This window comes from Falco punctatus (genome assembly GCF_963210335.1).
Source record: "Falco punctatus genome assembly, chromosome: 15".
In the NCBI taxonomy this organism is placed as follows: Eukaryota; Metazoa; Chordata; class Aves; order Falconiformes; family Falconidae; genus Falco; species Falco punctatus.
This window is the reverse complement of record NC_137595.1, coordinates 12,104,070-12,116,219: the sequence shown is the minus strand read 5'-3', so window position 1 is coordinate 12,116,219 and position 12,150 is coordinate 12,104,070. Positions and strand designations below refer to the sequence as shown.

At 50.9% G+C, this 12,150-nt stretch overlaps 1 protein-coding gene across 5 annotated transcripts in view; it reads left to right on the top strand.

The window, feature by feature from the left end:
* Window positions 1-1,461: 1,461 nt before the first annotated feature.
* LOC308053788 (gamma-aminobutyric acid receptor subunit alpha-3-like) overlaps window positions 1,462-12,150 on the top strand; it is a 71,243-nt gene continuing 60,554 nt past the window's right edge. Inside the window, exons 1-2 of one of the 5 annotated variants that reach the window (XM_080365497.1) lie at window positions 1,462-1,499; window positions 11,275-11,403. In XM_080365497.1, the coding sequence (XP_080221623.1) occupies window positions 11,315-11,403 (89 nt within the window). In that variant the 5' untranslated portion in view covers window positions 1,462-1,499; window positions 11,275-11,314. Of the gene's footprint in view, window positions 1,910-11,274; window positions 11,404-12,150 lie in introns of all 5 variants that reach the window. The other 4 variants (XM_080365495.1, XM_080365499.1, XM_080365498.1 and 1 more) reach the window with 4 other exon arrangements.

Here is a 12,150-nt window from a genome sequence, read left to right as displayed (position 1 = left end):
GCTTTAGGCTATGGCAGGAGGAATTCAATGCAGAAATGGATTTATTTTTTTTTAATGGGAACAGCCCCACACCATGTGATGGTTGCTGTCATTCACGTATGAACAGTCTAAGGACAATTAAAACATTAGCTGTCCCCACAAGATCTCAAAAGTAAGGTCCCTGCAGCTCAGTCAAAATGTCTTTCAGAGATCAGAAAATAGTAACTTGAAGGTCTGGTTGTTGATGCTTCAAAATTATCCTGTGAGTATTTAATCTCCATCAGCTAGGGTTGGGTGTGGTGTTGAGGGCTGGAGAAACGTGTCTTGATTACACACAGTTTGTGGTAGCCATAGAGTTCCTGTAAGAGAGCCAAGTGTTGCAGTAACACCTAAGGACTCTTCCTCCTCTAGTCTAAGAGATGTCAGATTTGATTGTGTGGGCACTGAGTTGGACTAAACTCAGTTTTTCCTAAAGATGTTGGTCTTTAGATCTAGTGAGGCTCATCAGGTCTTGCCCATGGCCCCTATCCAGCAGAGGAAAGCAGAACTCTCCTGGCATTTGTACTGCTGCTAAAAGATACAAGTCTGACAAGTCTGCATATCTGGATTAGTAAAGACCATGCTCAGATCATAGACAGCTGAAATTTTGCTTTGACAGAGAGCCTATGTTCCCTTCCTACTCTCCAGAAACAAGTCATGATGAATGCTGCTGTCTCACCAAAGTCAGGATGGCTGTGGTATGTAGGAATAAGGTAGAACAGTGATTGCCCCTAACTTTCTCCTGGAAGCAAGATCTGGGTCATTTTCTGATATAAAAACGCAGAGAACAGACAGTTAAACTGGATTTAATCACTCATGCCTTGAGGGCCCTTGTCCTGAAGTATGTTTGCATGTTATTTTGAGTATTCAAAACCAAGAGTATTTTAGAGGAAATTTGGGGTGGTCAGTAATGCCTGCAGTTATGATTCTTTACCTCATCTAGCATCCTCAGTGATGGAGGAATGGTTATGTACCTTGGAGTCACGGCTGCAGCTGAGTCTTGCAGTGCGTGTTTAACAAGGAGAGCTCTGCAGGGACAATATATTTTGAGTGTGCCTTACTGTCAGCTTTCGCCTTCCCAGCTTCACTGTCGTGTGGCTCCGCCAAACCTCCAAAGCCCAGCCAGCTCTGTCCAGCACATCTCGCATCGCCCTTGCTCTGGGATCCCCGCACTGCCACGCTGAATCTGTCCGCGTTTTCACTGCCTACTCCTTGCTGCTTTTTAACCTCTCTTCCTCCTCCTCCTCCTCCTCCCTTCTCCGCATTTGTTTTCCTCTGCGTGCCATCTTTTTGCGGTATTAAACCTCGGCAATTCCAAGTTGCGGGCTAAACTTCCCTGCCCTGCCGGCAGACCCGGGATTCGGCCAGGCCTTGCAGCGAGGAGGCAGGTTGGCAGGAGCTGGGGCGCAGCGCATCCCTTGGGGTGCTGGCCACCTCCTTGCAGAGCACCCGCGCCTTGGGGAGCTCCCCCCCTTCAACAGGTAGGCGTTGGGAGCAGCCAGCCTTGCTCTGCTCGTACTCCTGCGTGGAAAGGATGGCGGGGGCTGCCGCGGCGCTGGGAGGCCGGGCTTTGGCGGAGGGCCCCGGGGCATCGCCTGGGGGGTTGGTCCCGACCCGGGGCAGGGAGGACGGCAGCGACCCGCCGCCGCCGTGCGCGCTGCGGGGAGGGCAGCTCCGCACAAAGCGGGTGGGTAAACCCTCCTCCGGGGCGCAGGGAGGAGGAGGAGGAGGAAGGCGGGGGGATGCTGCTTCCTTCCCTCCCTCTCTCCCTCCCTCGCCGCGGCCGGAGGAGCGCGCAGGCGGCGGCTGGCAGCCCCGGCTGGGGGGCTCGGGGCAGCGCTGCGGAGCGGAGCGGCTCCGGCCGCCCCCCGCTGGGGCAGCGGCGCGGTGAGTGCGTGCGGGGCGCGGCGGCCGTTCGCGTCCCTGCTCCCCCGGGGGCTCCGCTCCGCGCCTCCCCGGAGGCTGCGCCGGGTGGCAGACAACCGCCCCGGCGGGGGCTGGGGGGCGCGGGGGGCAGTGCGGACCCCGGCCGGGGATGGGGCTTCCGGGTGCTGCGCCGCCCCCCGGCTATTGTCTACGGGCCGGCGAACAATAGGGGGAGCAGCGGCCCCGCGGGGGAAGGGGGGCTCTGCCCTGCTCGCATCCCCCGGGCTGGGGGCTCGGGAGGGCGGCCGGGGGGTAGGAGCAGCTCCGCTCCCGCAGCAACTCCGAAGCGTGTCGCTCCGGAGCCGAGCGGCTGCCTGAGCCGTGCCGGGTGCCCCCCGCCCCCCGCCGGGCACCCCCGGAGCTCCAGCCTGCCCGCCGGCACTGTCGGCTGGAGAGTGGGGAGAGGTGTGAGAGGCTGCGATGGAAAATGTCTGGCCGAGGACAATACCGAGCCCCGTTCCTAGAGCCGGACGGTGAATGCAGGGGAAGGGCTGCGCAGGGAGAGCGGTGTAGTAAAGCAAAGTCAAATTTCCCCCTGAATCCTGCAGCCAGGCCTAATGGGCCCTGATGCTGTGGCGGGGTGGGGAGGAAAGGGGGGAGGGAAAGGAGTTTGGGGGACTGCAGTCTCCGAGGCTGATACGGGAAGAAAGGGAAAAGAGCTCCAGATCTTTCCTCCTCCCCCCTGAGTTACTAGGACTGAGATATGGATCATTAAAAAGGAGTAGCGTAATGCCATTAAGCGTTAGACAGTCCCCACTGCAACACTTACCCATTGTTCCTCACTCTGCCTGCTGCCAGAACGATTCTCGTCTGGACAAGAGAAGTCTAATTGAACAAATAGTTCATTTCCCCGGCCAATTGCATCTGTGGTCTCTCCTCTGAATCTGCTGCTGACTGGCTGCAAACGCAGCAGCGTCCCCAGACAGAAATGGAGAACCGGGACCCTTTGGTGAGACTCCCACTGTTGTGGGCTAGCTGGTAAGAGCAGCTCTGAGTGGCTGCTCACCTGAGTTGTTCTGACGGCAGTAGCAGAGCAGGTTTGCTGCCTCACCTCTTAGTTTCTGTGTGGGGAGTGTGAAGAAGAAAAATAACAGGTGGTGAGGCAGGTCCAGCCTACAACTAGAAGATGCTACGTGTGGTTCAGGCAAGTTCTCCCGTTTCTGTAGTCTGTCTTTCAACTTTCGCTTTACCCTGGAGGATAAAGGATTTCAGGCTGTTTTGAGGCAATGCTGTTTTAGTGGAGTTTGCCAGCCTGCCCCTCAGCCTGTGCCTGTGGTGGCTGGGTGCCCTGCAGCATGCGCGCGCACACATGCACAGAGGCAGCGGTGCGCGAGCCCGAGGCTCCAGCTCTTTTCCACGGGCTCTGAGCAGCTGGAGGGGTTGCGGCTGCACCTGGGCCCCTTGGTACATGCTTGGCTGGAGGGTGTGTCCTTTCCCCTGGAATCTCCTCCTGGTTTGCAGTGTGCACCAGAGCTCAGAGCACAGATGCATTGTCTGCACCGCTGCGAGACATGCTCAGCACTGGGAGGCTGCTGCTTTTCCTCGCTTCTGGAGCTTATCATAAGCCTGCATCATGCACCTTTCCTCCTTCTGTTCTCTCTCCTTTCCCCTTCCTTCTTTGTCTGTAGACTGCCGCCTGTCCCACTTCACTTTCAGCTTCTCCTTCTCATCTTTCTTGTGCTTAATCCATCCTTTCACCTCAGTTGCTTTTTCTCTAAGTAGACCTTGTCCTCTTCAGCCTGTTCCTCTCAACACTAGAGAAACTGCCCAGCCCCTCATCTCAGTCGGAGTATTCCTGCCAACTCTTAACAAAAAGTAGCACAATACCCAGGCTGAACACTGACATAATTACATACCCAGCCAGAGAGTGTAGTAAATAATCCTGCCTTTCAAGCTTTTGCCCAGTGGTGAGTCTTTTGCCATCTCCTTTGCCCGTGGGCTAAATGTATTATACTTGGCTTGTATTTACTTACGTTCTGGAAATACTAAGTCAGCACAGTCAGTGCACAGATACATGGTATCAGGGCGGATGTATGTTGATGTCTTGCACCATATACACTTACTGTGCCTGTATGCATCATGTGCCTGAATATGCATCATACAGCTCTGCTTCTGGGTTTAGGCTTTGACAGCCGTGCTTGGCAAGTGTGAGGGCTGTCAGGGAAGGAACAGTTACTGAGGTATGGATATTGTTCCACTGGTGGAGGAAAGATGGCTGTGAGGTGAAGGTCAAAAGTGCCAACAAAAAGCGCAGGGCTTGGCTAGCCATGTTTGCATTGGTTAGGGCGCTATCTAGTTTTCCAAGGATTTGTGCATACATATGATTTCAGACTCTGGATATTGTCCGCACGGTTGTATTTCCAGTTGTGCTTGTGAGCCTGAGTCTGTCTGCAGTTGCTTTGATTGTGAGTCAGTCTGTCTGCAGTTGCAGTAGCTGTGAATCAGTGTCTGCCTGTAATTATGTGGGTGAATCAGTGTTGGCTTGTTACACTTTGAGTGCAAGCGGTTTCCCATAGCGGTTGAGGGTGTGAATCACTCTACAGTCCCTCTGGATGTGTTTTTGAGTAGAAAGATGCAATACTGGGATTAATTTTGTTTTGATGAGGAAAAACTGTCAAGCAGTTTCTCGTTTTGAAAAATTAAAGCTGGGTTGGCAGTTGGGCATAGAGCTTGTTTCTCTATTACCACCTTTCTACAGAAGAGATCCACTTTAAGGCTTGCTCCCAAGATTTTCATGTCGATCTGAACTTTTAATTTCTTTGCCCTGTGCTTCTGGTTCCGAGTGTCCTATTCTGCTGCCATCTCTTGCAGAGCTGCAGATAACACATTCTGTAACCATCACGTGTGCCTTGCACCTTATGTGTGTGGCAGATTCATGGGAAGGTTGGTTTTGGCTTCTGCAGTGCATGTGTTTGTGGGAATGAGCCAGTGTGGGCCTTTTGGGCAAGTAAGCTCAAACATGTTCATGCTCATGAGTTGAGGACTGTGTGGTTCCTCTGCCATGTGCCTCTTGCTGTGAGACAGCGTTGTTTCCCTAAGTAGCTGGTAAACAGCAAGTTTCATTCAGGTAGGTGGAGGTACTGCTACCTGTTTCTTGTTTGCTGACTCCTATAGAATGCTGTAGTAGCTTCTGGCCTTCAGCAGCATCTGTACAGCACAGTACAGCGCTAAACTGAGAGGCAAGTTGGAGAAATCTGGGCTCTCTCAGGTGATTGAAGCAGAGCACTCACCTCAGTCCAGGCTAACAAACCGAGCCTTCCTCTGCGCTAGCTGGTGCAGGTAGGGTGTGATGCTGGCAGTGCTGGACTGCTTCCAGTATGTGCTGGCTTGGGTGTCTCTGCCTGCGTTGTGCAGTGTATACGTGCATCCCAGTTAGCTCATTTCAGAACAAAGGGACACAAACAACCAGTAGGACAAGGTCTTGTGAAACACCACGGTGTCTTATTCTATCGTTTCCAGGCTTCCAGATGAATCTTGTCTGCTTATTGCTGCCCCTGCCCTCAAATTAAAGAATGGTTTTATTCCAGGGGTCCCTCCTTCCTAGCTGAAGTGATTGAGAGCTGGAGCAAAACCTCCCCAACAGGGACACAGGGCAGCATGCGCATCGCCTGCATTTCTTGCTGCTGCTGCTGCACTGAGTGCTTGCTGGCCGTCCATCTCTGCAGAGAGAGCTTGGAGCTTTACCCAAAGAAGCACTAGAAGAGGCATAGCAGTGATCGCCACAAGGCTAGTGTGCTCACAGAGGACTGGGGAAGGTTGGACAGAGCACAGCCCATGAAGTCTGGATGATTTTGGAATCCTTGAGAGGTGTCAGAGGACTCCTGATATCTAGGACCGGTTTTGCAGAGGCTCCAGTGCAATGAGGAAGGGCAATAAGGAGCTGCTTGTGCTGTGCAAGTGCACCTGGCTTTGGGAGTAAATATGCAGGTGTTGTGAGGTCACCTATAGTGCTGTGCTTGGTTGTGCTACTGTGTGTGCAGGTGGGTGAATGTGCTTGGGTCTAGATCACCCTTTTCTCCCTGAGTGGAAGTGCTTATATCTGGGCTTTTGGACTGAGGCTGCCTCTACTTCCCAGTCTGTTTTCCAGCTGGCTTCCCAGCATCAGCTCCTCATTGCATACCCCTCCCTGAGATACCTGACTTGGCAAAGATGTGGAGCAGCTGCAGGTCCTGGGGGTTGCAGGCTGAGTGGGAGCTGTAAGTGCTCAGCACTCCTTCAGCTGATGCCACTGGTATAGGTGCATGGCGCGTGGGTGTGCTGACCTAATGACACTGCAGGTACACATCTCTGAGTGCAGTGATGGGGCAAATATGTCCTTTGGGCTGCTTCATGAATGCTGCCTGCATGATGAGATTATTGCTAAGTGAATCAGATTGTTCCCTTGGCTGTGCATGTTCCAGGGAGGCAGTAATTTGGGAGAGATACAGATGTGACTCTCACAAATGCACCCAGGTGGGTTTATGGGCCTTTTCTGTCTTCATTCCCTTTCTGATGGTTGCAGTATCACCCTCTCTGGGCTGTTCTCCCAGATTTTTTTGCAGGCTTTACCTTTCAGTCTCTACTGCTGGAGCTCTATCTGTCTTTCCCTTGTCAGCAGTAAGCCTGTGCTAATCACTCCTTCCTAGGAAGGCATTTCAGAATATTTAATAGTTTCTAGAATTTGGATTTCTGAAAAGATCAGGCTCAGTACGCCAACTCAGGAGATATATTCAATGTTAACATAGTACTAGGGTACCTTGCTGATCTGGAAGGTATCAGCACTTTCTTGGTTCCCAAACCCACCTCAGCAGGAATAGGGGCTGGAGCTGTCTTCGGGAGAAGGAAGCTTTTCCAGTTCTTCATTCCAAAACTGCACATCCAATAGGAAGGTTGTATTTCTCAGGAGTGTTGTTATGCCATGATGCTGTGGAGATTGGACAGACTGCATGTGTTGGAGAAGAGTGGGTATGCTTATGATGCCTTTAGGTATGTGGTTATAAAGACACCTGCCAAACTCCAGAGTGCACAGAACTGTAAACTTCAAGTAATGCTGGATTCCAGCTGCAAAGTGTTAGCAGGACTCCTTAGAAAATCTGCATTTGATTCAGCTGTGGAGGTTACCAGCAACTGCAGAATTAGCAGCGAATGCGTTTGCTAACTGTGCCATTAGGAAATGAGCAATGGACAGATGGAGGAAGAAAGTGCAGAGCTGCTTTGAACATGTACAGTCCCTATAGGCTCCATCTTGCATAGCCATAGACAAGAACCAGATGCTATAGTGTGATTTTCTTTAACTTATGTGAAAGAGGGGTCAATCTAAATAAGTTTTCTGAGCTTAGAAATCTTTGCATTCTGCTTTTTTTCTTCACAGATACTATGCAGTTTCCTTTCAGCAAGACCTAGTAAGAGGTTTTGGGGTTTTTCCTTCTTTGAGACAACTACCATCCAATTAACATTCCTAAACCCTCACTCGGTTACATGCAGTTAACTGCAAGTTGCCTGCATCCTCCCTCCCCTTCCCAGAGGATCAGGGATTCCTGTAGGTATTCAGATCAAGACATTGACTGTTTCAGAGCCTTCCTGAGTGGGAAGTGACAAATGAATAGCACTTTATTCAAGTACCTTCTGCAAGGACAGCACCAGTTTGGGATGGAGGAGCCTCAGGATTTCTTTTCCTGAGGCATACTCGTGGGTGTTTGCATTCCTTCGCTCGAGATGGTGCTGCACACCAAGGCCCCCCTGCCTGCCTGCCCTGCCACAAGCAGTAGCTGCGGTGGGGCAGGCAGTCCCCTGCAAGAGTGACTTTCATGCTAAAATCTGAGGAGCTCAGTTACTGGAGTCTTGAAACCAGGACTGGTTTTACAAACCTGCGAGGCCAGAAATCTTGTTATTAGAGAGGCTGTGTGGCCAGTAGCTATTTGGCTTATGAAGCACTTGCACTGGGTGAGGTTCTGTGTGTCCCTGTGCTGGGCCTGGACTAGTAAGAGCCTTGGGAAAGGGGAGAGGATGCTGAGAGCTGTTGTGCTGTGGGGACCAGACTAGGCTTTGGCTATGAAAAGCTTTGGAAGATTCCTTAAGGTATGAATGGTGAAATGTCTTCTGCAAAAGCCTCCTTGCATCCTCCAGAAATGTGTTTCCTGGCTGGCAAGAGGGTGATGAGCACCGGCACTGGAAGGCTGTTCCTTCTGCTGCTCCCCCAGCAATGCCTGACCAGCCCTGGCTCAATGTCACCAAGGCTACTACTTTAACCAACAGTCAAAGCCCCTGTGTTAATCGGGAAGGTCAGCCACAATCCTCAGGACCAGGTCTGCTTCTCAATCCATCTCTCAATTTTAACAGAGAAAAAGAACAAGGAAAATACCATGCAGCCTCTTCTATCCAGCTCCCCAGGAAAAATACAATTCAAGCACCAAAGGAAAGTGGTAGAAAACAGTGCCAAGCTATTTTCAATGCTGTGTTGTCCTTTCCGAGTTCATAAACGCAGCCACAGCAAACCAGCAGTCCATCTACTCTCACACCCTATTTGGAAGGCGTTCTCTGTGCCAGCAAACTGAGCCATGGCTGGCAAGGTAATCACTTGGACAACAGTGATTTTTCTCCCAGTGCAGGTATATAGAACTGGTTCTGATGCTTAAAATGAGACTTGTGCATGTATTTAACTTTATTCAAGCAGCCCTGTTATCCTTGGCTAGCACCTTCCTCAACAGAACTATCCAAAGTAGAAGATTAGTCCTTCTTCTCTGTGTAATATTGAAGGAAAAGTATATGAACAAGGTTTGGTGGAAATGCAGTTTAGAGCTTCTTGGCACAGAGAGAGACACATGTCTCATGCCTGCCTACATGGAAGGTGTAAGTGCTTCTGGATTTTGTCACTGTTCCTCATCTTACATCTTTCTGAATTACCTTGCTGCCCCATTTTCTGTTTCTTTTTTCTTCAGCTGCTCTGTCCCACCTTTGGTGCCTCATCTCCCCCACCCACGGTCTCACCAAATCTAATAAAAATGGTCGAAAATGTTCTAGAGTCAGAACAGTTCCTGCAGAGCAAGGAGGCACCTGCTGCAAAACCAAAGGGTCCTCGTTTGTGTGGATATCCCTGGTCAAAAACTGATGGCAGTTCAAATTCTGCCAAAACAAACCATTTATTGATATCAGCAGTTGAATGGGAAAGTATTGCTTTCAATGAAGTTTTTTGGTGGTGGTGTGGGAAGGGGAAGAGGCAATGTTGTTTTTTGCTTTTGGCTGGTGTTTGAAATTGCCTTAGAATAAAAACATCAGTAAAATCCTATTGTATAATATGCAAGTTTAAGTGAAATGAAAGGGAAAAGTTAAAAGGAAATATGTCGAGGAGCTGCTAATTGAAGGAGTTTTGAATTTGCCTTGTAAGAAACATCGATGTTTCAGCTGTCCTTGTTGCAATTTGGAATGAGAGTCCCCTAACTGTTGGAATTTCCCACAGAACAGATGTTCAGCCTCTTAATTTGTGCTTCATCAGCAACTACTTGAACTTCCAAGACTGTGTCCCTTCTCAGCTGGAGGGTGGCAGGAGCCAGAGGAGCCATCCCAAACCAGAGTTTGCCTCACCAGAGGTGTAGATGTGCACATGCCAGAAGGCTCCTGCAGCCTCCGGTAAGCCTGTGCTCCTCTGGTGTGAAGGCTGCACTTCCCTAGGTAGCATCCTAATTAAATAAGGCCCAAGTACACTGGCAAATGCTTACATGCACAAAATTAATCTATGCACTGATAATCTGCAAAGATTTTGAGTGATGAGGAGGAAGATAAAGGTAACACGTGTCTTAAGTATGCTTTATGAAAGGCAATGCTAGGACCCTGTGCTATTTTTTTCCCTGTGTCTGCTATTAGTGAATATCCTGCCAGAACAAAAGCTGACGTGGGTGGATAAGGACTTGTAGTGTCTGGCTCTTACCTTCTGCCTGCATGACAGCTCGTGTCCTCCTAGAGCTCTACTAAGCTAAAAGGCAAGGATCAGGCACAGCACCCTGGAAGACTGTGTAGGGTCAAAATATTGCAGGGTGAGCAGGGCAGATAAATGCAGAATTCTGGGGTATCGCACAACCCAGCCTGGCCTTGTGCCCCTTCTCCTCTTCCAGTCGTCTGTGGCAGAGGGAGCCAGATACACATCGCTGCACATACATGATATACGTGATCTCTAGGTGTTTCCATCCTGCTTGACTGAGCTGCCTGCTCTCTCTGCATGGAATTTCTGCTGGGGGTTCCAGTCTCCTGTGTGGCGTGCAGAAACTCACTGGTAGCACTTGCATAGCTCACCTGCCCCCTTCATCCTGGGGCACCCCCCACGAGCTGAGAAATTCCATTCAGGTGGTGTGGTTTGGCTTTCAAGCCAGCATCTCCTTCAGTGCTGAAAGGAGGTGCCCAAGGCTCTGCGATGTTAGTGCCCATTAGGTGGGGAAATCCAGAGGTCAGGTTTGGCTGGCAACAACATCTTGCCCTGGTTTCTGCAGACTGCGATTGAAGCGAGCCTACCTTTATGACTCTGGATAGCCATATCACACTGGCCGGTTCTGCCTAGCTGCTGTGTGTGCTGAGCTTCTGCTGGGCTGAATCCTGTGTGCGCCACACATGAGGCATCAGGCTGTGGAGACGTCACAACAAGCTGTATTTATACAGGCCGTCCAAGGTGCATCAGCATAATGAGATACATAAAAGGGGAGAACAGTTAAATGTGCAATAACATCACAATAAAAATAAAACTGAGCATTAATGAAAAATCTAAGCACGCTAAGTGAGGTACAGACAAACACTCCCATTACCTTGGGCCTCAGTGCTCAAATTTAGTAATTTCTGGCAGTGTCATTACCAGAATTAAATGAGGACCTAACTGTCCAGAAAAAGACGTTTGGAAAAAATGGGTCTTGAGACTTTGCAACTGGTTCTGCTGTGTGGGTCCCCAGCGTAGCACAGGTAGTAGGGGAACTGGGAGCTGCTGCAAGGGGAAGGCAATGACTGAGAGTACAGAGTGAGGAAGAGGAGGGAGCGATAGCTGAAAGAACCAGTTGCTGCAAGATGCTGAAGCACTTGGGGAGCTGCCAGACAGACTGTGAAGATGGGGTGAGAGTTTGTATGTGTATGTACATGCTTGGCTCTGATCCTATGCTGCCACATCCCCTGGGCCAGCAGTGCTGCACAGGATCTGGGTCCTCTGGGTCCCTGCGGGGGGTCCTCTGGGGCTTCAAATACAGAACCCCAGAAATACTGACTGCTGGCTAACATGGATGAACTGCTAGGAAAAACTGAACTAAGTGGATTGCTTCTCTCCTAGTAAGTAAAATCTCTTTTCTCTTCTTTCCTTTCCCTCTGTGCCCACCCTGGCAGGTTTTGGAGGCTTGCTTGCTGGTCGCCACGTGCTGACGCCATGGCGCTGAGGATCCCGGGAACAGGGTCGCTCTCTCTTGTTAGCCTTGGAGTCCTAGTCCTGGTTTTGGCTGTCCCTGCTGATGCTGGGTAAGGTGGTGAGCGCTGAGGCTGTTGGCTAAGGCTGCAGTCCTCTTGCTGTGCTTAAGTATCCCGGGGCCAGTACCTGTGTGAAGTAATTCAGGGCAAAGCACTAAAAAGCATCTCTGCTGTGTTTGACCCTCCCCTTGTCACTGTCCCCGTGCCTTTCACCTAAGGACTATTCAGGCTGAACTGACTGATTACATTAGCATTATCTGAGGTGCTCTCACTAAGGACAGTTGTCAGCGTTTTTTGCAACGAAACCAATTTTCAGATTTGGCCTCTGCACAATTCACTCTGGGCAAGGACTTGGCTTGGATGAGTTTTAACCTGGAAGAGAGACTCCCCCTGCTTTAATTTTTTAATACTCTTTTAAAGAAGAGAAAATGAAACTGCTTCGGCTGTGTAGCTGTTTATGGTGTAACGACCCGCGAGCAGCACACCTATCTGCTGCAGCATGGGGGCTCTGGCTGGGCATGCTGCTCGCCCTCTGCCTGGGCTGGTGTCCCTGGGCATGTAGGCTCGGGCTGCCCCAGCACAGAGAGCACTGCCACCAGCCTCGCCTTCCCAGCTTCTGGGAGCTGTCGGGAGAAGGCAAAAGCGTGTTAGTCCATGACAGGCTCTGCAGCCCTCCTCTGCATCTGGCTGGAGCCTGTGCTGAAGCTCGGTGAGCTCCGAGAGCCCTTCGAAGAAGGGAGCAGAGACACCCCCAGCGCTGCCTGCCAGCTGCAAGGAGGGAGGAGCTCTGTGCAGAGG